This window comes from Lissotriton helveticus, chromosome 7, assembly GCF_964261635.1.
Source record: "Lissotriton helveticus chromosome 7, aLisHel1.1, whole genome shotgun sequence".
In the NCBI taxonomy this organism is placed as follows: Eukaryota; Metazoa; Chordata; class Amphibia; order Caudata; family Salamandridae; genus Lissotriton; species Lissotriton helveticus.
In genome coordinates this window covers 737,972,255-737,997,116 of record NC_136068.1, presented here as the reverse complement: position 1 = coordinate 737,997,116, position 24,862 = coordinate 737,972,255, and the positions used below count along the sequence as shown (strand labels likewise).

Here is a 24,862-nt window from a genome sequence, read left to right as displayed (position 1 = left end):
AGAAGGAGGACAAGGCTGTTATTTGGAGTGGGAGGTGCATGGAACGTCCTTTAGGAGTGATGTAGGAGAATGCTCATCCTTGTGATCTGGTTCTGTGTATGAGTGGGATGTGTGCAAGTAGGAGTCCTGCAGAGCAGCGGTGTCTGGGTGTAGTGGAAGATGATGCAGCTGTTCTGGGAGGTGGGGACTGAGTTGTGTAGTGCACTGAATGTATATGTGAAAAGTTTGAATTGCGCGCATTTGATTATCTGGAGCCAAGTTTAGTTCCTTGAGTTGCTTTGTGAATCCCATACCCTTGAAGGATTTAAGACAGTGGGGACTGACCATAAAAATCTCTACCTGAAATAAAATTATTTAACCCTTTATGAAATGTGTAGGCCCATCATATCTTGTATTACTGGCATGAAAACCCCCATGGACTGCTGTCTTACAATAAAACATAAAGCACATAAGATGGCGGACAGGAGATTGGGCGGGCCTTACTGGAACTCTGAGAACTATGAACTGGTCCAAGTTGCTGTCAATCAATTTCCGAACAACATAAGGGTGTGTTTCTGCTCTGTGGGTTTCTAATATAACGCAGCGCTAGATGACAATTTAGATCAGAACCTCCAGAGGTCTAACTGCTTCTGTGTGGTCAGCATTACTCATAGCTGGGCTATTCTGGAGTTCTCATACCCTCTGAGTGTCCCTCACTACACCAACCTCATACTTACAGATGCGTATAACCGCCCATTGCTGTCCATCGCCAAGTACTGGCCCGTCTCCAGGCTCTTTATGTACACCTCGCCCACGCTTTCCGCGTAAAACTGCAGCTGGACTGAGAAGGAAAGGGAAAAAATAGCAAATGAATATGGAGATCACATTAAAAAAAAGATTTCTGTTTTCCAAATGAGGCTGGACTTCCCCGAACTCAAAAGTCAGCAGCCAGTAGTTTAATCTTGGAACTGACTCCTGAATCACTGGAAGAAATCTTCCTCTGGGGAACATACCAGTGCACTCTCATTCATATCAGCAGAATACGATTTAAAAGTAAGATAGCATCCTCATTTAATGAAGTACAGTAACAAATACATCACATTTAGCATTCAAACATTCAATGGCAGAAATAAAGGTATAAAAAGGCAAGAGGGAATAAGTATTCCAAGCAAGAGAGAGTAAGTATTCCAAGCAAGAGAGAGTAAGTGTTCCAAGCAAGAGAGAGTAAAAGTTCCAAGCAAGAGAGAGTATGTATTCCAAGCAAGAGAGAGTAAAAGGTACAAGCAAGAGAGAGTACCTATTCCAAGCAAGAGAGTGTAAGTATTCCAAGAAAGAGAGAGTAGGTATTCCAAGCAAGAGAGAGTAAGTGATCCAAGCAAGAGAGAGTAAGTGTTCCAAGCAAGAGAGAGTAAGTGTTCCAAGCAAGAGAAAGTAAGTGTTCCAAGCAAGAGAAAGTAAAAGTTCCAAGCAAGAGAGAGTATGTGTTCCAAGCAAGAGTGTAAGTGTTCCAAGTAAGAGAGAGTAAGCGTTCCAAGCAAGAGAGAGTAAGCGTTCCAAGCAAGAGAGAGTAAAAGTTCTAAGCAAGAGAGAGTATGTGTTCCAAGCAAGAGAGTGTAAGCGTTCCAAGCAAGAGAGAATAAGCATTCCAAGCAAGAGAGATTAACCGTTCCAAGCAAGAGAGAGTAAGCGTTCCAAGCAAGAGAGAGTAAGTGTTCTAAGCAAGAGAGAGTAAGCGTTCCAAGCAAGAGAGAGTAAGTATTCCAAGCAAGAGAGAATAAATGTTCCAAGCAAGAGAGAGTACGTGTTCCAAGCAAGAGAGAGTAAGTATTCCAAGCAAGAGAGATTAAGCGTTGCAAGTAAGAGAGAGTAAGTATTCCAAGCAAGAGAGAGTGAGTGTTCTAAGCAAGAGAGAGTAAGTGTTCTAAGCAAGAGAGAGTAAGCGTTCCAAGCAAGAGAGAGTAAGCGTTCCAAGCAGGAGAGAATAAGTGTTCCAAGCAAGAGAGAGTAAGCGTTCCAAGCAAGAGAGAGTAAGCATTCCAAGCGAGAGAGATTAAGCGTTCCAAGCAAGAGAGAGTAAGTATTCCAAGGAAGAGAGAGTAAGTGTTCCAAGCAAGAGAGAGTAAGTATTCCAAGCAAGAGAGAGTAAAAGTTCCAAGCAAGAGAGAGTATGTATTCCAAGCAAGAGAGAGTAAAAGGTACAAGCAAGAGAGAGTACCTATTCCAAGCAAGAGAGTGTAAGTATTCCAAGCAAGTGTGTAAGTGTTCCAAGCAAGAGAGAGTAAGTATTCCAAGCAAGAGAGAGTAAGTGTTCCAAGCAAGAGAGAGTAAGTGTTCCAAGCAAGAGAGAGTAAGTGTTCCAAGCAAGAGAGAGTAAGTGTTCCAAGCAAGAGAGAGTAAGTGTTCCAAGCAAGAGAGAGAAAGTATTCCAAGCAAGAGAGAGTAAACATTCCAAGCAAGAGAGAGTACGTGTTCCAAGCAAGAGTGTAAGTGTTCCAAGTAAGAGAGAGTAAGCGTTCCAAGCAAGAGAGAGTAAGCGTTCCAAGCAAGAGAGAGTAAAAGTTCTAAGCAAGAGAGAGTACGTGCTCCAAGCAAGAGAGTGTAAGCATTCCAAGCAAGAGAGAGTAAGCATTCCAAGCAAGAGAGAGTAAGCATTCCAAGCAAGAGAGAGTAAGCGTTCCAAGCAAGAGAGAGTAAGCGTTCCAAGCAAGAGAGAGTAAGTGTTCTAAGCAAGAGAGAGTAAGCGTTCCAAGCAAGAGAGAGTAAGTATTCCAAGCAAGAGAGAATAAGTGTTCCAAGCAAGAGAGAGTAAGCGTTCCAAGCAAGAGAGAGTAAGTATTCCAAGCAAGACTGATTAAGCGTTCCAAGCAAGAGAGAGTAAGTGTTCCAAGCAAGAGAGAGTGAGTGTTCTAAGCAAGAGAGAGTTAGCCTTCCGCTGCTTTTAGAACTGCTTGAGAAATAATAGCCATCTGGCCTCTGGCAGGAATAAGTGAGCCATGAGGATGGCAGGGAGTTCCAGTTTATATTCCAGAAGGGATGCAGTAGGGGCGGATGCGCACCGCAAATCAGTGTCAGGTTCAGGCTTAGAGTTCAAATGTTGAGCCTGTCAAGCTAGGTTGCTGTTTGTCGCCTCAGAGTGGAGTCAGGGAAGGTCCTCTCAAAGAAACTATATGGGTTGTCATAGACAGACCCTAAAACAAACAACAAAAGGGAAGAAGTGGGGAAATGGGCAGTCTTAGGTAGGCAGCCCATTTGTTAATGTTGCAATTACCATACATACATAAAGGGAAATGTTCAGAGTCAGCTACAGGTAACAGAAATGTGCAACGTACAGGTATGGTTTGCAAAGCACTTACTGTATACATCTGTTCTAATGTTCAGAATGAGTTGCACCAGTGGTAACGATGTGTAATGTTCATAAACTTTACCTTCATTTAAAATATATAGAACAAGGTACTGGTCTACTCAAAGTTTCTGCAAATCATTTAAATGAGATGGTCATCAGATAACTCCCTTGGCATGAACAAGTTGTCAATACATTGGTACATAGGACATTTCATTCAATCCGATGCGATGGGAAGTGAAATCTAGATCACCGCGTAGGGTGCCCAGAGGCAAAGATACCAAATTGCTCAGAGAAGCAGTAAAGGTTGCTCCCTGTGTCAGGGCACAAAAGCGGGCAGCAAAATGTAACTGAACCAAGAGTCATTGCACCAGCCTCTGAACTCAAGACTGGCATTGTGAAGCTTATCAGGCTGGTCCAGTAAAAGTATTCCACTTCTATGAGCCAGTGTAAGTCACACAAAACTGGGGGAATGTGGTAAAATGTTCTCTTGCCAGAAACCTATCGGGCTGTGGCCTGCAGAACAGCTTTGATTGGTGTGAGTGGAGCAAAGAGCACCCTCAGAGATGGAGGTGCCAACGTATAGTCAGGGTAAGATTAGCATTTGAGAAGCTCTATCACAATGATTACAGATCAAGTGGTGTTCCTTTTTCTTAAGTAAGTGCAGGAAAAATGTTACATTTTGGGCTAGGTTGCACATATATGAAATTGGTGATACAGTACTGTAGATAGTTACGTCCAGAGATGGAAGAAACTATCCAAATTGAGTTTATCGAGTAACCCGTGATGACATTTGTTTTTGTGCTTCGATGTGATGAGCATCCATATGTTTGTCCATATACTCATCAGATATGCCCTATGGCTCTGCAACTCATGTTAGTATGTTGTCCTGACTTTGGAATAGTGTCTGGGGTAATGCCAGTCTTTGAAGAATGTGTGATGTCACTGTGGAATTTGTGTGTCTGGATTCCACAAGTTCTTTTAGAGAGTTCAGAAGGGAAAGGGGTGAGCGAGCTACAGTTAACAACAAAACAATAGCCGTGGCGGCCGCCACAAACGAAGGGTGGTGAGGCGGGTGTAGTGAACGAAGGAGGGGTCGCGGGGTTATGCAGGTGGGGGGTTAGTAATAATATATATATATTGTTTAAAGAACTTACTTGAAGCCGCCTCCTGCATCGTGTCGTGCTGCCTCTCCTTTCCCTGGTCCCAGCAGCCACTGGGACAGACTCCGATCCAATACCCATGCTGCATAACAGCACGGAGATTGGCCTGAGCGGGCTAGAAAGACGCTCCGCTCAGGCCAGGAAGTCTGTGGGGTTTCCCCAGCCCGGCTGTTCAGTGCAGCCGGGCTTGAGAAACCTAAGTGCACATGTGTGTTTTGGCCGGCCTGAGACAGCCAGCCAAACACATATGCGCACTTAGGGAGTGCACATAGCACTCCTCCTACCCCCTCCCATGTCTCGGCCCCAACCCACCCTACAGCGCTGGCTCAGAGCAGGCTAATGAAAAATGAACCTAAGTGCGCATGTGTGTTTTGGCCGGCCTGAGACAGGCAGCCAAACACATATGCGCACTTAGGGAGTGCACATAGCACTCCTCCTACCCCCTCTCATGTCTCGTCCCCAACCCATCCTGCAGCGCTGGCTCAGAGCAGGCTAATGAAAAATGAACATTGTTTTATTTTTCATTTGCTGGCTCTGAGCCAGGCAGTTTAGTGACGCTCCTCTGCGATTGCGAAGAAGCAGCCCCGTACAATAGGAACTTTATGGTACCTTACAATGTTGCAACTACTTTCCCACACTTTTTTTCCTTCTAAACCAATACCTCAGTTAACTAGGTATATGTGGAAGAGTGGCAACATTCACGAAAATCTCACATTTTCGTAAGGCGGTTGTAAGAATGGAATCCGTGTCAAAGAAATATATTTTCCATGAAAAAAAAAAGGAGAAATGTTTTAAGAAATATATTTTCCATGAAAAAAAAAAGGAGAAATGTTTTTAAAATGTAATTTTCCAAGACCTATGCAGACAGTTTTCATCAACGCAGATATTTATCTCATGTACAGCTACAGAAAACAGTCTAGATCAGGAATGTATGTGAATATGATACGTTTCTGGGCCTAATTCTAAAGCTAAGAGTTTTGAGAATCAGGAGGTTGGTTCTAAAGGTGAGTATTGTAAACCTACACAATGCATACTTATTCACTATGCACAAAAGATTATTACTATCTTTGTGAAAAAGTTGAGAAGTCCTCCAAAACATTTATAATACGTACACCCGTGTGAAGCTATCCATGCCGCAATTTCAACTTTACGAGGGCAGCAGGCCATTCTCCAACTGTGAAAAGAGTAGGAAATCCCACTCTCTATCTCGGAACAACTGATGTCCACCCTACTGTCAGATGAAATCTCAAGATCTGGCTTTCCTCAACGTATTATTATATTCCTCTGATTTATCGCTCCCAAATTCATTCCTATGAGTTACACACAACCAGGTTGTCGTGGCTATAGAAGTGACAAAGACAGTCACGCAGATAGATAGATAAATAGATTGATCACTTATAGAAAGAGATCACCAACAATTAAACCCACAAATTCTCTTGCAAAGAGCATAAGCACTCCATTTCAACTTCTTAGCCAATCACCAAAGAGCAGCTCTAGAACACAACCACAGAGCCAAAAGAGGCTTGATGTGCATTTCACCCATGCACCAGAAATAATTATAGACAAATATTTAATAGGCAATCAGACACGAGTGCTTCAACCGTGGATGATAGAAAAGATAACTTAAATACCGCTTCTGTAAAATATTGCAGGATGATACATATAGGAAAACTGATTAGTATAGAATAATCAGATGATATTTCACTAAGTGGCTGTATTTAAAGATCCTTAGTAATGGTTGCAGCGCTCAAGGACTGGAGAATATATAAAAACCATTGGCATAGCCAATAGGTTTCGCCTTTGGGACCTTATAAGTGTTTAGTTATCCAGCACAATATCCTTGGTGCAACAACAAGTGTTGCAATGCCAAACACTTATATGGTCCCAAAGGCGAGACCTATTGGCTATGCCAATGCTTGTTTTGAGTGAGTGGCTCGTGCAGGTATGCCACTGTGAGGTAGAGATGCTGCGAGTACTTTTACAGGAGCCCCTGTGACATTGCGCCTCTTCAAATGTATCTTGGGTCTGGTGTAATACTTCTAACCCCTATTCCCGTCTTCTCGCACCCAATGCATCCTTAAATGGCCCATGTACAGCCGGGGTGGACACTTCTATTACCCCTGCCCTCCAGTGACACGTTACCCATCACGGGGGTAGGGTGGTGGTGGATGTGGTGGTAGTGGTGGGCATGGTGGTGGACATGGTGGTGGTGGACGTGTTTGTGGGGGTGGACGTGGTGGACGTGGAGGTGGTGGATGTGGTGGTGGTGGTGATGGACATGGTGGTGGTGATGGACGTGGTGGTGGTGGACGTGGTGGTGGATGTGGTGGTGGATGTGGTGTTGGTGGACATGGTGGTGGTGGATGTGGTGGTGGTGGATGTGGTGGTGGTAGACATGGTGGTGGACATGGTGGTGGTGGATGTGGTGGTGGACGTGGTGGTGTTGGTGAACGTGGTGGTGGACGTGGTGGTGGTGGATGTGGTGGTGGATTTGGTGGTGGACATGGTGGTGGACGTGGTGGTGATGGACGTGGTGGTGGTGGTGATGGTGGTGGATGTGGTGGTGGTGGATGTGGTGGTGGTGGACGTGGTGGATGTGGTGGACGTGGTGGATGTGGTGGTGGTGGACGTGGTGGTGGTGGTGGTGGACGTGGTGGTGGTGGTGGTGGACGTGGTGGTGGTTGTGGACGTGGTGGTGGTGGACATGGTGGTGGACGTGGTGGTGGTGGACGTGGTGGTGGTGGTGGATATGGTGATGGTGGTCGTGGTGGACATGGTGGTGGATGTGGTGGTGGTGGACGTGGTGGATGTGGTGGTGGTGGACGTGGTGGTGTTTGTGGGCGTGGTGGTGGTGGTGGACGTGCTGGTGGACATGGTGGTGGTGCTGGACATGGTGGTGGTGGACGTGGTGGTGGTGGACGTGGTGGTGTTGGACGTGGTGGTGTTAGACGTGGTAGTGTTGGATGTGGTGGTGGAAGTGGTGGTGGTGGACGTGGTGGTGGAGAATGTGGTGGTGGACGTGGACAACTATTGGGTAGGAGGGTGCTGGCAGAATGCAGAAGGAGAGGAGGATCTCGAAGGGGGGGGATATATGTCTAAACAACTACTGCCTAAATCTTGACTTCCTAAACTACGAAAGCTAAACAAAGAGCTATGCTAAACAACTACTTTTTTTACAACGACTTCCTAAACCACAAAATGAAACACCTCGTGCCTGGCCAATAGATGGCACTATTGTAATGACAATACTTCAACAAAATATTTTTAAATTGCTCATTACCCATTTTATTGATAATTTATTTATGGATGGTGCCTGCGGTTCCTTTTTTTTTTTTTACAACAAATAACAGGGCGATTTTAACATTACAACCTCTGTCCATAAAACTGAACAAATTAATCCACTGACAAGCTTTTTTCACCACAACCTGCAGCATATGACTGGGACACGGGACATACGAGATCTGCGTCTGCATGGATTCTTAGAATGAAAAGAATGTTTTATTTTAAAACTATGATGCCGTCTACTCGGGCATCAGTAACGCTTTTTATAATGCTTAACACATAAGTCTAGTATTCAGGTTTTGTGGCTTGGGTTCGGTACTGACAAGGTGAATTGTGGCAGATATTTTGGAAATGGGGTCCAAACTTCTGAAGAACATTAGGGTTGGTATTGGTATTGCAGTTCAGAAAGGTGAGGGGGTGGAGATGAGTGACGTAACACTCCAACACTGCCTAATCAAAGTGTAGATGAGGTGTAGGGAGGCGGAGAGAAGTGACGTGCCTCACATACTGCCCGGATACAAACAAGACGTAAGCCTGTCTGACTCTTCGTTGAAAAGTCGTTGTTCAGGACTTCGTTGTATGTGATTCTTCATTGTTAAGACTTCGTTGTTAATGTAAGTCGTTGTTTGAACTTCGTTGTTTAGGATGTTTCCCGGAAGGGGGCACATGGGAGAGCAGAATGAGTCCGAATATTAGAAGAAAAAAAAAACGGAGAGTAGATAGAACACAAAACAGATTTAACGGGGTGGTCCCTTCTTATAGCGCATGTGAATGTTACTTAGCACCCCGTTTTTCGTAAAGAGGGGGACCATGGGGACATTAATTGATTAATCATGATGATGATCACCTGCGATTAATTGATTAATCACGCATGAGGATCACGTGCGGAAGCTGTTGTTACAACATTTAGTAATCTAAATGTCAACAAATTAGGTCCAAGGCTACATCTCATGGGAGGTGAGGGAAGACCACTACTTTCACTTTTCAAGCACTCGTACTCGTGCTTGTGGCGGCATCCACCTTGTGGGAGTGAGCAGCAGCGCGGCCACGTTAATTACAAACAGCGCGCCACTGCTCGCTACCGCAAGGTGGATGCCTCCACAAGCACGAGTGCTTGAAAAGTGAAGACCGATTGCTAAAGACCCTCTCCTAGAGCAACGCATGTGCGCTGCCTAGGCGAGACCTAAAAAAGAGACCGTCCCATCTGCAAAGGGGACAAACCGAGTGCCTCAGTTGGTCTCAGTCTGTAGTGGATACTGAGCAAAAAAACATAAGGTGGACTGGAATTCAGCTCAGAGTAACTACCTGTGGCCGAGTTTATCTCTTGATTTGCATCCATCATGTTTTTTGGGTCTCGCCTAGCGACGCAGAACATGCGCTGTTCGCCTTGGCGAGATCTATTGTGGATTTTGCTTCCGAAGGGGGACAGGAGATGTGCAATAGCCTGGACAGCCGATGTGCATGCTCATGGCGTCTCTTCTCTGGCGATCTCAGCTTGCGCCCGGGCAGCAGATGTGCACGTTCACGGCGTCTCTTCTCTGGCCGGGGGGAGGGAGCATGCATACGTGCGCAAAGCCAAGCATTTCGATGGGGTTGAACCTTGGCGGGGCTGCGGGAAGGGGAAGGGGAGCGGGGCTCCTGCTGACCTTGTGAACCGACTGCTGCTGCCGCTGGGGACTGATGTAATTGGCTCCAGGGGAGTGCTGCCTGTGAGGGATTCCCTTTCCTCTCTCGCCGGACTTCACGCTACTGGCTGGGACTGGATGCCGCATTCTCCCTGGTGGGGAGCACGCCCATGGTTACTTCGCGAGTACGCACACACCCCCCCTGGAAAAGGCCAAAGCCTTTTTGGGTTCTTTTGCGGATTGGTGGCGCGCATGGTATTGCTCAAATGTCTGCATCCGCTACTGCTGCGGTTGTCCTGTGAGACATGGAGAGCAGAGAATGCAGACGCTTCTAGGAGGGTCTACAGACTTCGAAATGTTATTCATACGTGAATATGCTTTGGACTGAATGAGCATCGTGGGAGGGTTACAGTTTAGATGTGTATTTTTGTTTTGACAGTACGCCGAATTGACGATCACTTTGGACCGACTCAGATTCTGTTGCTAACGAGCGGAGTATTGCGTGAGATCCATTCTTCGCACACATAGGATTGCGTTAGAAGGCTTAGTTATGGCTCTGGCTGCCTAGATCCAGACTTGGTACCGCGCTCGCTTCCAAGCGCTGTTCTTTCTGCCAGGTGGCAGCTGAATAACTTTGCAGATGACGTTGTTGTAGCAGGGACGTCTCATATGTATGGGGTGACTTCTGTATGGGGATATTATTGAGTGTCGGTTCCGATTAAGAAGAGATGGGTGGAAAAAGGATGTGATGGGGAAGCCAGTGGTACTATTTATTCGGTTCAGCACCCTTTGTACTTTATTTGCATATTTATCACGCACGTGTTTACACTGCATCGTTCGTTCGGTATTAGCACATGCAGGATGCAAGCCCTTTACGTGGATAGTCCGCTGCCAGGGAAATGATGCTCCAAATTAATTTAAGATTGAAAATTGTGTGCATCATAAATGTTGTGAATTGCTAAACTGTAATATTAACCAGTTGTCTATAAACGTGCTTTTGCTTGTTGGATACTTTAAACAACGGTGCCTGATTGATATAGGCTGGCAGGGTATTCCAAATCTTAAGACATTCACTGAGTTGAGGTGGCTAGAGCATGCTAAATCTTAGGGCATTCCTAGATAAGGAGGGTTGAGGGTATTCCATACTTTAGGGCATTAACCCTTAGAGGTGGCTGGGTGGGGGTGGAGTCTTTATAATTAAAGTGAGAATTTGAAGGCAAAGAATTGTTTTGGTGTTGTGAATCCTTCTGGTGCTAGGTTTAGGTTTTGTGACAAACATATAGGGATGTTCATATGTAGTGCTTTGTGATACAGGCAATTTTGTAGCTACTAAGTGGTACAAAAGGTAACCATTTGACGGGGGCCAGAGCAGGGATGGTGTGAATTAACTTCCATGGAGAGCTTGGGCCTGCAGCGACTGGGAGCTCTGGGTACTTTAAAGGCTCGTCAGGCCAGAGGTAAACCGATCACAGTTACAACACCTCCCTGGCAGATGGGACAGCAGAGCCGTGTTAGTTGGTCTTACCTTAGCACCATGAGTGTCCGTTCCTAGAGTATTCAAGCAGCTCCACGAACTATTGCAATAAACCGCGACTTCTCTCTTTTGGAGCGAGGTCGTTCTTTCTGCCGGGCTGTCCCGGCGTAAGTCCAGGTTTCCATGGTAACCAGGAAGCGTGCAGGCCTGTAAAGTTAGGCCTGTCGGCCTCGAAACAAGAGGGTTTTATGAGGGTTGCTTTTGTTTCAGTTGAGGTCAATTTAGGCGCGCACTCTACGATCCTTCCAAGAACTATAACACGAGCAGCAGGAGTTTCACGTTTCGAGGAAGTCTTTCACCTTCTCACTTCCAATCTTTATTTTGTGCACCATTTAATCCTGGTACAACCTCTGGCTGTGGCGTAATCTCTGCCAGAGGTTGACTGGTCTTCGGCAAATCAAGAGATTCCACAGCAGGTCCTGACCCCAATAGTCAGCCTGCACTTCAGTTCTTTTCTATCACTTAGACTAAATAAGTTGCGTCCCGGGGTAATATAGGTTTATATTTATGTGCTCGGCTGAGCGTGTAAACATTAAACAATATATTCTACCAGCGTTGCGGCATCACAGACAGTTCTTTGGTAGGTCTGGAACAGTTCCATTGCACGTCACACCTTGCCGAGGTCTCTAAGCAACCAGGAGTGATCGCGTGCCACAGCGCCACATTAAATCCAGCAGTAAGCGCAATGAAAGGCTGTCACCACTTGCTGCTGGCCCGTTCTTCTGTGAGTGGCTCCCTAGATGACTTCAGTGTTTAGTTTGGATTATCGCATTTATGTAGCACTTTGTTCTTCAATGTAGCTCACTACAACGTGGGGGAGGGCGTGGTTAGCAGGTTGTTGTGTTTAATTTCTAGTTAAGTAAAGGACGGAGCCCTTCACAGGAGGCCACTGCACCTGGCACCACCTAGGTGCACATGACAGGGCTGCCAAAGACTGACTATTCCAGGCAGGGCCGGACTGACAACCCAAAGAAGCCCTGGCAAATTTTGTGAGACCACCCCTCCCCCCATCCCCTGCTACTGTGCATAGTGAGTGCAGCGAAGGAGCCTGAGAACTACAGATGGGGGCTGGGGAGTAGGGGGTGGGAGGGGTCTCCTCTCAAGACAATCTGGGGGAAAAATGTGTATTCTACAACACATATCATTATAGTAATAGTAAATTATGACCTTACAGAGCACAGGATACAACCTTTGTTGGTGCTCTTTAATGAGTTCCTCTTTATCACCCTCCAACAGTGCCTCTCACCACTCCATAGCCCCTTTCTCACATGTATTTAATTTGTTTTATAGCACCTCTCAACCAGTGTAGGGTGTCGGAGCACTTTACATCACACACACATACAGAGACAATGAATAATACATTTGTATATCGGTGAATAGAAAATGTTAAATAAGGCAAAGGGGACTACAAGATGTAGGATTTACATGCCATCCATACTGGTAGGCATTTTTTTTAAAGTGCTAGCTATGAAGTAGCACAAACTCAGAATTCAGCACATAATACTTGTTAGGGTTGACTTTAGTAAAAATTATTTATTTCTACACAAACCTTTTTTTTAAGCAACATTAGGTTAATTAAAATCTGGGAAGAAACAGAAAGTTCTAACCTGTACCATGCAGCTTGCATGCGGTTCTTTGATGGCAGTTCATAGCTCACAGTGCTAAATTACGATTGTAACTTATGAACTGCACAGTAACTTGACCCTTTTATTGATGCACAAATACTTCTGAGTACAGGGCCGGTCCTAGGTTTTGTGGGGCCCTGGCAGGATAGGAACATGCGAGGCCCCTCTAATTTACATAAGATGTAATGTCAAAGGGAGTGATGTCATAGGAAGTGTCAATTGACCATTCGTTTTCTGACAGTGTTGAAGCAGCTTTGCAAGAAGTGGATATCACTGAGACAGCTACCATTTGGGCAGCCATTATTGCGGTTTGCTAGCAGCGTAACCACCACTTGTTAGTTTTAACACCACTATGCTTCAATGCGTCCGTTCAGCACGTCCCATCTGTAAAAGTAGCTTTAGAAGCCCCTCTGGGGATTGTAGTCCTAATGAGGTATATTGCCAGTAAGAGCAATTGTCCTGTGGACTACAACCCCTAAGAGAGAGAAACGCACTGAGTCTTCAATGCATGCGAGTCATTGGTGTCTGTTCCGTTATGGCAAGTGCCTACTAAACTGGGTATACCATCAGCCCAGCGTGATGCCAGTAACAGTTCCCATGCTCCTCTCAGGGAAGGATGCCACAGTCGTCATAAATAAAACACTATATAAAGGGTCCTATTGTGAATGTGTCTCTAATCCAAGCAGAGTGCTAATTTAAACCTGCTTCACAGGAAGGGCCTTTCTCAGCTGACTCAGACTATTGTACTTTATTTCCCCGTCCCCATGCCCCAACCCTCAACTCCTCCCTGCTGCGAGAAAGGAGAGCGCGAAACCGCGGTAGAGAGATGGTTACTTTCTGGTGCTTCACAGACGATCACCTCGGCTTTATTGCATGGTTGAGGCGCATGGGTTTACGGTGAGTGACAACCAGTTTGTATACTAATAAGAGTGTTGCTGCTCCTAAACATAATGCTCCATAAATCCACTCCAACGCCCATGCACTTCTTCCTGCCTTACCTCTCATGTTTCCTCTATTCCTCTGGTCTTTCTCCATTCTCCTGTACCCTCCTTTCTCTTATTTCTTGCTCCTCCTCTTTCTCACATTATACTTCCACCCTCTGAAGTTGCCTTCCTGCCCCCCACCAATGCGCTAATCTCCCTGCCCGCAGCCCAATTCGCACGTCTACAAGTCCCATCAAATGCCATTTTTTTCTTCCTCGCCTGAGCTCCATCATTCCTTTCTATTGTTCCCATAATCCAACATTCCCTGCCCTGCTTTCCTAACTCCCCCCCACCTCCTTCCACTCACCCTCAGCTCCCTCCTGCTTTCTTTTTTTAAAAATTTCCGATCACTTGCTCCCTTCTTGCAACTAAGGCTGCTTTTCTGCGTCCACTCTTGAAGGCCCTATGCATTCTAAAATTCACGCACATGGTAAATCAGCAAGTAGCGTAACTCACACTAAACAGTCATATTTTGCTTGACCAGTTTATTATATACAACGCCAATACCTCTAAATTTTAAAAACGCGAGACCTGTTGCATTGCAAATGCTTATTAATTTTCTCAGTAAGATGCCCAAAGCGTGATACATATGCCATGACATCAGTCCTGTGGTCTGAGATGCCATAGTACCCAAGATATCGGGAGCTGTCTGTGCTGAAGAACAGCAAGTCGACTGGACGGTCCTTGCTGGAGGAGGGCCAAGACTAATTTCCACAATGATTCACCCATATTTTAAGTGGCACAGTGAGCTAAAAAGAAAAAAATTCAGTCAGAAGCTCTTAATGTGAATGGTACCAGGTAGCTTGCGGAACCAGGTACCATCCCATAGGACAAAGACGTTGCTGAATGCCACCATCTAGATCCACAGTGGGACCCCTCACTCGTCTGCTTGCCCCAGGTGTGGCATAGGAAGTGCAACGAGGAACAGGCAGTGTACGAGCTGAATTTTGTGGAGATACTCTCCGTGTAATAGAGCAGAAACTGTATCAGAGAGGAACAATCCAAACAAGAATAAGCACTTGTACCTGTCCCTGGTCTCAGCACTTCCTGGGGTAACTCTACACACCACAGAGAACTCGAGCTGCACCTAACTGACAGACCCGAAACGGGAGAGATATTCGTGGGGTTGCTTTTGCTCCTCTGCAGAAGAGACGTGGGCTAGCAGTTTGGCCTTGACTTTCCCTACTGGGGAAGGGGCCAAGACTCGCTTGCACATTGTTGGTCCGTTTCTGTAGCAGCGTAGAAGCTACACAGTAAGCAAAAGATGATGGACTGGAATGTGGCCCAGAGTGGTTGAGATAATTCCAGCATCTCCCCCATCGCCCTTTGTTATTCTGCCTATACAGGCTGCGCCAGGATACTGGAAAAAATGAACTAAATTGAAGCTTTGGTATTATTTCACGGGGAGAACATTCCAGAAAAGCACTTCGGGGCCTGCTGCTGCTTTAAGTGGTGTAAATGTCTCCTCGGCAGTAGTAACGACGTGCAGCGTTCCCTAGGAAAGCCCGGGCACGCTTACTCATGCTGCGGGACTGCCGCTGTATTATTGCAATGTTCTTTCCACGTCCTCTGCCCACACATGGTTTCGAAAGTTACATGTTATGCTGAGTTTATTCTAGGAAATAGACCTTCCGTTCCCAGGCGATGTTTACACAGCGTTAAGTCATGCTTTTTAAGCCCACTGTGAGGCTTTTTTTTTGTGTAGCCACTGTTTATAATAAGAGTGCAGCCACAGACTGGTTCGAAAGGCCAAGCCTAAAAAAAGTGTATTCCTGCGGTGGGTAATAATACTTTCTTTAGAACTTGCATCTCACTCCGCTGCAAGCGCCAGCACATAATTTAAGGTGGTATTTCAGTAATGAGGTATATGAGAAAAAGTCCTCAACCAGCTGCTTCCGCTCAGTCATGGCCCATGTGGCTTTAAACCAATCACAAGATAAAACTGGCTTCTCAGCCTTCTTCCGGGCCCGAGGAGTCACCTGTCTCCCAGCCCTAAAGAGGAAAATATTCCAATAGTATTAATGTGACATTAATATCGAGCATAGTTGGATTTTTGTACAGCGATAGTTTTCACTGCGGCCCCCGGGGGAAGTAGGGTCGGCAGACAAGTCTTCCCCCCGGGGTTTTCGCGCACAGGAAGGACAAGGTGGGGTGTTAGGGTCAAGGGGTGGGGTCTAGGGCTAGGTTATAGGGGGCAGAGGAGGAGGTTTCTTCCTCTTCCTGCCCTCAGCGCCTGTGGGGAAGGGTCGAATAATTTCTTGGAATCTAGAGTTAGGCTTAGTTAGGCCCAATTGGTCGATTGGTTTTTGGCACAGTGCTGCTGGTGACCCCGTTTGCGCTGATTAGCTTTTAAATCCCCTGTGATCGTGCTTTACACCGCCCCTCCTCCGTGTTTTCCCAGGCCCCTCCTTGGAGTCAGCGTAGCGGCGGAGGCGGCCCCACTCACCCTCCAGCCCGGAAAGGAGACACCAGATGCCGATGCAGTCCACGCCGCTCTACAAGTGCTGGGCCAAGCGGAGAGAGCGGATCTCCTGCGGCCCGGCGTGCTGGAGCAGGCCTGGGTCAGAATGACCCGGACCCCCAGGTCTGCTTCCGCAGGGGTCGCAGCTGCGGTGGTGGCATGCCTTGAAGAGCCACCAGTGGTGGCGTGCCTTGAAGAGCCACCACAGTCACGTAAAGGTACGTCCGGGCGAGGTCTCGGCCTGAATGAGGCAGGAAAGCGCAAGTGCCGGCGTAATAGCCTGCCCGCGCGCCTGAAAGTGGATGAGGCCCCACCATCAGCGCCTCAGGAGTCGGGTGGGAGTGGCGAGGGGACTGCCTCTAAACATCGTGTGCCGGTAGGGGATCGGGGTGAGAGCATTCCAAGCCTGCAGCAGAAGAAGGTACTGGAGGCCAATTTGCTGAGGCCCCAGGGGAAGTGCCCCAGTCAGAGAGTGAAGATGAGGGGAAGTATGGAGAAGGGGAGGGAGGGCCTGTGGGGAAGATTTTGCCCTGGTATTGTCGGACAGCAAGTCAGTGGTAGGGAAAGAGGGGCGATGGGACGTGGGTCCTGTCGACCTCTCGTCTGCGCCACGGTGTTGTGGCGGGGGGGGCGGCCCCCATAGCAGCCAGTTCACATCAGGTGCCACAGGGGAGGGAGGTTGCAGTGCGTCCGGGCCTTCGCGGCCTGGGGTGGAGTGAGCAGGGCTATCCAGCAGTGTTACCCAGGTGGTCAGGGATGTCCTTGGAGGAGAAGATTAGGGACCAGCGCCGCATTATTCAGGAGACTGAGAAGCAGTGGCAGGCAGGGTGCGCATCCAGGGACTCAGGTGGTGCACACGGGTTAGGGAGACCCCGTGCCCACGGTTTCGCAGAGGAGGTCAGGGCAGAGCCTGGCAGTGGGGCCACTGGCCCTCAGGGCAATTGGGTCTGGGTTGATGAGGCGACACCCTCTACGTCAGGTGTAGGGACAGCCATGATGGCTACGAGACCCGATGGCGCAGGGGCCCCCTCAGGTTTGTACAACCTGGGGGGGGGGGGGGGGGGCACCAACCAGCGGTGGAGGCTGGTAGAAGTGTGGGTGGGCCGGTGGGGGGCAAGGCAGCCTCGAGACACTGGGCCGGAGAAGCAGGGGGTCTGCGGCGGCCTGCCCTCTATCGAGGGAGCGGGATCTGCGGCGACGGAGAGTGAGGCTGTGTTTGGTGTGAAAGGAGAGGGCTTGAAGAGAGCAGTGCGTGAGGTGCTGGGGCGCCTGTTGCGTGGAGAATGAGGAGCAACTGGATTATGATGATGACAACGATGAGCTGGAAGAGGGTGAAGGGCATGATGGGGGGATTGGGGGAGGCTGAAAGAGGCAACAAGAGCATTTGGTGTGTTACAGGCTCCACAGGCCAGCACCATCGGGGGCAAGAAGGCATATCAGAAGACGGTGGACGCCAGAGGCAAAGAACGGGAGGTGCCCACGAAGCTATCAGGTGAGGGTGCTTGGTGGGTGGCTTGGGATGACGGCCCCAAAGGGGGGCGGAAGAAGGCCTATTGGTCCGTGGGTGTGGGGGAGGGATCTCTGAAGGATATGGTGGGGCCTGCTAAGCCAGCAGTTGATCAGGCTGGAGGGACAAGCAGTTGGTAGGCGCAGGTGTCCAGACGGACAAGCAGGAAGGGAAAGATGACAAAGGTGATGAAAACATCGTAAGAAATTGCTGTATATGGGTTTGGCTGTGGCACTGGGGTCACATTTATCAGAAAAAAACAGGAAAAGGATTTGGAAACATGAGTATGTGGAAGTTTTCAAGCTGTTGCATAGGGAGATACAGGCCAAGGAGGGATCCAAAGAGGAGGAATGGGAATTGACGAGGCGGCTGCAGGTACCAGTTAATACGGAAAACTTTTTGCCTTTTTGATATACGCAACCATATAATGTGAGAAACATTTGGACCGGGCGATAGCGTTGTTGAAGTCAATGGAAAGCTCAGATGCATTTCGGTGGTTTCGCGTGGCTCAGTTATGATGAGGAGTTCAGGGCCAGGATTAGCGTCAATCCGGATAAACCGTGGGGTGAGGTTGATCAAGAGTCGTGGATGCAGTGGATGTCCTCCATGCATCGACACATACGGCCAGTGGCCTGCCGGCCACGTACCGGCTTTTTCAGCAGCGTCCCTCCCAGAGCGGGGCGGGCAGGCAGAGTGTTTACACAGGTACAGCTGGCCAGTTGCCCAAGCCCAACGGGAACACCACGGGGGCTTGCTAGAACTTCAACAAGGGTTTCTGCACCAGGCACCCTTGCAAATTTAAGCACAAGTGTTCCAAATGTAGGGGTCGCCACCCTCTCACGCAATGATCTACCTTGGCCACACCCTCATAACAGTGGAGAATCACTAAGGACAGGGGACAAGCTGGGCCAAAGGGCTCCTACGCCATTTAACACTGAGGCCATGAGTCCATGGCTCTCTACATACTCCGAGAGAGAGGTTTCAAGGAGGGTTTCTGGGTCGATTACCAGTGCCCCCGGGAACAGAGGTGGGCGGAGAATTTGAAATCTGCATAGGAATTGCCGGGAGTTGTCGCAGGCAAGTTGCGGAAAGAGGTTGGGGAAGGCAGGATTGTATACACGTTTGACCATTGGCCGGTGGAGGACCTGATTATTTCGCCCTTGGGGGAGGTACCGAAGAAGGAGGCAGGTGAATACAGGTTGATCCACCATTTGTCCTGGCCGGAGGGGAGTTCTGTTAACGACTACATTGCGGAGGAGGACTCCAGAGTGCTATATGCCTCGGTGGACGATGCGAGCAGTCTGGTGCGGATGTGTGGGAGGGGGGGCGGGATTAGCAAAGTGTAACATAAAGTCGGCTTTTTGCCTCCTCCCCATACACCCCGTGTATTTCTCGCTTCTGGGGATGCAATTTGAAGGGGCCATTTTTGTGGACAAAGTGTTGCCGATTGGCTGCGTGATTTCCAGTGCGTTGTTTGAGACTTTCAGCTCCTTCTTACAGTGGGCTTTTATGAGCCGCAGTGGTCATCGTGAAGTGTTGCACTATTTGGACGACTTTCTATTTCTCGGGAGAGCTAAGTCGGAAGGTTGTGGCTGGGCACTGGCTCAGTTTCAAGTCATGGCAGAAGAGTTTGCGGTCCCATTGGCCCCTGAGAAGATGGTGGGACCCAGCTGCCAGCTTACTTTCCTGGGAATTGAGTTGGATTCTGTGGAGTGGTTGGCCAAACTTCCTGAGAAGAAAGTGGATGAGATGCAGGCCTTCTTGCAGCGCATGGTTGGGGAGAGAAAGATTGACTTGTGGACAGTGCAGCAACTCCTGGGTTGTCTGAACTTTGCATGTCGGGTGGTGCGAGCTGGTAGGACATTCTGCAGACGTCTCGGCATGGCCATGTCGGGGGCGGCGCTGCCGCATCACAGAGTCAGGATCTCCATGGGGGTCCAGGGGGACCTGCGGGTGTGGCAAATGTTGCTGTCGGATTTCAATGGAGTCTCGTTGGATTTTGTGGATGATCGGATGGTTTGGCAGATACAGATCTTGTCTGACGCGGCGGGGGCTTCAGGTTTTGGGGTCTTCTGGAACAGGAGGTGGTGCGCGGAGTGGTGGCCGGAGCACACGCTGACACAAGGGAGAAGCATTGTTTTCTTGGAGTTCTTTTCGTTGTTGGTGGCACTGGTGGTGTGGGGCCCGGTATTCTGAGACAGGTCAGTTCTTTTTCACATTGACAACATGACGGTAGTGGACTTGGTGAATAGGCAGAGGGCAAGAGACTTGAGGGTGCTGCGCTTGTTGCGAAGTTTTATGCTGCAGTGCATGCATTTGAATGTGCTCTTCCGCGCACAACATTCCCAGGTGCAAGTAATGACATTGCGGATGCATTGTCTCGTTCACAGTGGCAGCGTTTCAGACATTTGGCGCCGTGAACGGAGGCTTGCAAGACCAAGGTGCCGGATGGCATCTGGGCCTGGGGGGAGTAGGAGTAGTGGGCCTGGTCAAACGATTAATAGCTGACTCTAAGAGGCGCAGTTACAGGTTGGCGTGGTCGGAATTCAGCACTTTTTCAGGATGGACGACTGAGACATGGCCCATGTCCCGCCATGACAGCAAACAGGGAGTTCTTCAATTTGTTCTGTATTGCATAGACAAGAGCTTGTCTCCTACCACAATTGCGGGGAAACTGGCGGGGATTTCCTTCTATAGCATGTTGTACATGGGTTTTGATCCAGTAAAAAGCGAGCTGCTGAGCAGAATGTTGAAAGGTTGGGGGCGTGAAAGAGGAGAGGGGTGAGGAGGGGAGGGGGGAGGCGACTAGGGACGCCATTACTTTTGATCTGTTACAATGCTTGTTGGCTGAGTTACCTAATTGTTGTTATGACACATATGAGGTTGCGGTGTTTCGCTTGTGCATGATATGGATGTTTTTTGGGGCTTTTCGGGTTACAGAGCTGGTGGGGGCAAGGGGAAAAGCAGGTAGAGTGTTTGAGGAGGTACGTCTAGATGGAGTGCATTTGGGCATTTGCTGGGACAGTCTAAGACGGACCAGGCCTGCAGGAGCAAGTGGGTGTGGCTGAGTGAGTGGATGTGTGGGTGTGTGTCCAGTGCAGGAATGGCGGAGTTTTTGTGCTCAAGTGCGGAAGTCATCAGGTGAGATTTTTTGTCATGCTTCGCAGAAGCGGCTGACGGCTTTTCAATTGTTGGCAGTGTTGAGGATGGGGTTGAGGCGTTTGGGCAAGGATCTCTGCAATCCTGTTTGGTTCTCTTGCTGCCCTTTGACTACCACCCCACAACTGTGCCCGGTGTCTTCTTTCTGTAAGTGCTTGCTTCTATTTTATGGCTCTAGAGTCACAGTTCAAAATTACTTCCGTCTGTCCACTGATACCCAAGCTCAAGCTGCTATAGTGAATGCTTTACTGCGATCTAGCAGCGAGCCAAGCCCTGGGTGCTAAGCCATCTTCAGCCAAGTCTTTAATAGCCAGTGGGTTGTCCGGCGATTATGTTTTGGGAGGCCTGCATCAGGCTGGATGAGTGGTAACCAGGGCGAGGCCATGCAGTCCCTAGTCAGATGTGGACAGGCACTTTATGACATTTAATTGATGGTGAGCAAGTGAAGAATCTTTGAAGCGGGAGTGATATGCCTGCAGCAACTCGGTCCAAGCATAGGCCCAGTGGTGTGATTATTCTAGCCCGTACATGGTTATTTGTTATAGTCCATGTGAACCTACTGCCTATGGGCAATGTTATCCTATGGCAAGGGATTGTGAAGAGTTCATCAATCTTTGGATCCTCACGTTTTTTTTGTCTCCCAGCAGATTTCAGTTCCTACATTTACACCTGGTGAAAGTGGGTCCCATAAAAGGGGTTACACTGTTTTTTGTGGGTCCATGAAAGGCATCCCCTTTGTTACTGCTTTTATGCAGCCTGTGAATGAATAGATGCATCTCAAGGTGCATGTAGTATAGGCCAATACTGTACAATTGTGCTAGGTACAACAAACTCATCAACCAAACATTTAAGGGGGTTCAAAAGCCAATGAAAGGAATAGTATTGTTGACAAGGGGAAACTGGGGTAAATTTCATATCAAAGTGGTGGCAAGTGCATTAATACTTTCAGACTCTAGTGGGAGTAACAGCGGGCTACCAGACAGCATCCAAAGGGTCCTAGTTGGGCCTCAAACAACTCCCAGTCAAGTTCATGTGAAAATTAAATGCAACCTCACAGTGAGCAACTAAGTATTCTCCAAAACTATATGTCAGACGTGCATCTTGGAATTGGCCAGTCGTGTCAAGATTTTTGTTGTCAAGTCAGGGATACACAATTATAGGACTAATAGCTTCCAGCAAACAGTGTTTCACCCACCGGAGCAAGGACACCCTAGGTAAGGGCTAGGGGACACCTCAAACATGGAGTAGAAAGAGTAACAAATACAATGATAGATACAGTGGGTTTTAGTTCCGTGCAGCTAGCCCCACACTCCATGTACATTATAGAGTATCCGACTGTAAGAACGGCATATCGATGCACCGGCTAAAAGGAACAGGTCCAAACTTTATGATGAACATCTGTGTTTATGCATGGTTGGCGGCACAAGAGACTTGCATGGTCAGGGTGCAGACTGATGAGAAGATAGAGGAAGACTTGTGTGACTGGGGTAATATGATCAATGCTGTGACTGATTTTCCTGACACAGAATTCTTCAGAACATGACTTAGATTATTGAAATGTATGAACAGCTTGGTTTGTAAGGTGCCGCTCATCTCTTTCGATGATGTGGCTAGTATCTTTTGCCTTCTATCATCTTGTGAGAGCCCTGGAAAGGGCACTATGAGAATCTATGCATTCCTACATTTTTTATTGGAACGATCCTAGTGTTTGTTTGCTTACTACGTAAACCTCAATAAAACTGTTTTTTAGAAGGGTACACCTCCAGAAATCCAGAATGTATGAAAGCTGGGGATAAGTATGGAAAGTCAGGGCCCAAACAAAAGGTGTGTCACTTATGAATTCCTTCTGCGTAGCCCACCAGAACATGCAGCAACTTCACTGGCATTTTCACAGACTTCCTACATTGGAGAGAAGAGAGAGGAGCAAATGGACACTGGACTATGTATTGGGAAGTCACATGCCATATATTCCAAGTGGCAACACACTGCAGAAAGGCAAAGCAGAAGCCTGCTTTGCTCAAACAGACAAACCAACATAGTCTATTGGATATTGCAAGGCAGTTCAGAGAGATGACTGAAGACTGCTAGCAGAAACCAAATATTTTAGAAACTCCTACGGGTTCTTCAAGAGGTGGCCTTCAAATATAGGCAAGACAGAATGGCCTTAACAGTGATGCACTGAACCAACATCTTGTACAATATGCACTGTTCACACAGCACATGGTCTTTAAAGATACTAACAACAGTTCAGCAAAAAAGAAGGGGCATGTGACATACTGCAGTCTTGTTAAACCGAATGGATTATATGAGAAGGGTCAGTAGACACTCGAGAGTGTACAGATATATCCCTGTGACCAGCATGCCAATCAGTTGCTACCAACTGTCAGTCTGCCCAAAAGCTTTAATATAGACAGGTGGCACCCTTTGGGTGCATTTCCAGTCCAGCAGTGTGTTGTGCTCTGTTTGTAAAGCATCAACAACAACATGAATCATATCCAGGAGACAATTATCCTTACAGTGTCCACTGGAAACCTCAGTCCTGGTGAGTGTGAGGGCATCTATTGTATCAAGAGACAAGGCAATTGCTAGCTAATACACAAGGTGATTTCAATCACTTGAGACTGGCACCAGCATCCAGTAAAATGCCAACATCAAGGCAGAGTGAACAACCAGATTTCTTTTATCTTTGAGCTCCAAATTATCATCTACAAAGTTTCCTAGCACGTTGGATAAAAGAAATATATTTTTAATTTCCTTCACTTGACTGGACACTCAGCAAGTTCTGATGTGGCAATATGCATGTAGAGAAATTGACTACAGAAACATAGTGCTCCCAAAATATCGTGGTCAAAATAACAAAGACCAAATATCGAAAAGGTAAGTGCATATAGCGGGGTGATGGAGCAAGGATTGCATTACCAGTACTAATCGGTAGAAATAGTAAAGCAAACAAAATGAATATACACACACCATTTACACGTGAGAAGAGAGCTTTTATGCATGTTTAAATAATAAAGAATAAAATGCAACGCGACTAAAACCCGTTTAAACTGGAAAACGCTTTTGCGCATGTGCGAACTAAGATTGCGTAAACAGTAACGTGATTATCCCGTTTTGAGAGGGAAAACTCTCACGCATATGCAAGAACGACTAACATAAAGTCTTGTGATACCGCATGCCCGGCATATGCTTGCCTGAATTTAAAGAGAGCTATTGCTGCTAATGCTTTTGCTTACAGAAAAAGAAAATAACATGGGATAGAGTAGAAGAGGGTGGTGAACAGTGAAAATCACAAATTGGAGAAATTAACATCTACTAATGATTCCTTCATTAATAGTGCACGTTTGGGCCAGTTGTTACATGCAAGGGAAAAAGATGGCGGCAAAAATGGAGGCAAGCTAAGCATGCGCAGTGAAATCATGATGTGACCAGCTGACCGTGTCGTTGACAGGCTGCCAAGAGTCAAGGACGAAAGCTGTGTGAAACCTCTTCTCGTCTGTGGATCTGCATTCAAAATGTTATTTGATTTGCAACATTAGATATATGGGAAATAAATAAGATAATAATGAATGAGCTAAAGGGGAAGGGTTTGTTAGACAAAAGAGTTTATTAAGAAATTCAATATGTCAGCATGAGGTGAATGACAACTCCCCTGCCCAATCAAGTTCATACTTCATCATTATTTTCAACTTTTGAGGGTGGGACATGCAGAAATAAGACTATAAGTAGAGTGACTTAAGAGCTAGTGGGTTGTTCACGCAAGAATTGTACACAGGAGATGATCGGAGAGCAAGAGACCGAGAGAGAGGTGAGAGCTGCTGCTTTTTTAAAAACATTTTTAAAATATTTTTATTGGGAAAATGACATAAGAACAAACTCCATAAGAAAAAAAACAATACAATAACAAATACCATCATACATTATATCTTTGTCATTCCCCACGTTTTTCAATGTTATCCACCACCCCTCCCACCCAACCCTGCCCCCCAGGGGCTGCAGGAGTATAATAAAACAGAAAAAAATGGAGTACCTTAAAAAAAAAATCACATTACAAAACCTGTAGACTATACAAGACAGGACAAGAAAAAGAAATATTAATAATAAATTGCGCACTTTAACTCTCAGGATACAGCCAATTTATAAGGGGCTCCCACATCCGTTCCCCCTCCCTCCGAGCCCTCGGGTCTCTCCTTTTAAAGATCAG

At 47.3% G+C, this 24,862-nt stretch overlaps 1 protein-coding gene across 3 annotated transcripts in view; it reads right to left on the bottom strand.

The window, feature by feature from the left end:
* Positions 1-24,862, bottom strand: part of FGF1 (fibroblast growth factor 1) — a 466,028-nt gene that overhangs the window by 13,213 nt on the left and 427,953 nt on the right. For all 3 annotated transcript variants that reach the window (XM_078653066.1, XM_078653065.1, XM_078653064.1), the window contains one exon: positions 717-820. In XM_078653066.1, coding sequence (XP_078509192.1) covers positions 717-820 — 104 coding nt within the window. The remainder of the gene's footprint in view (positions 1-716; positions 821-24,862) is intronic.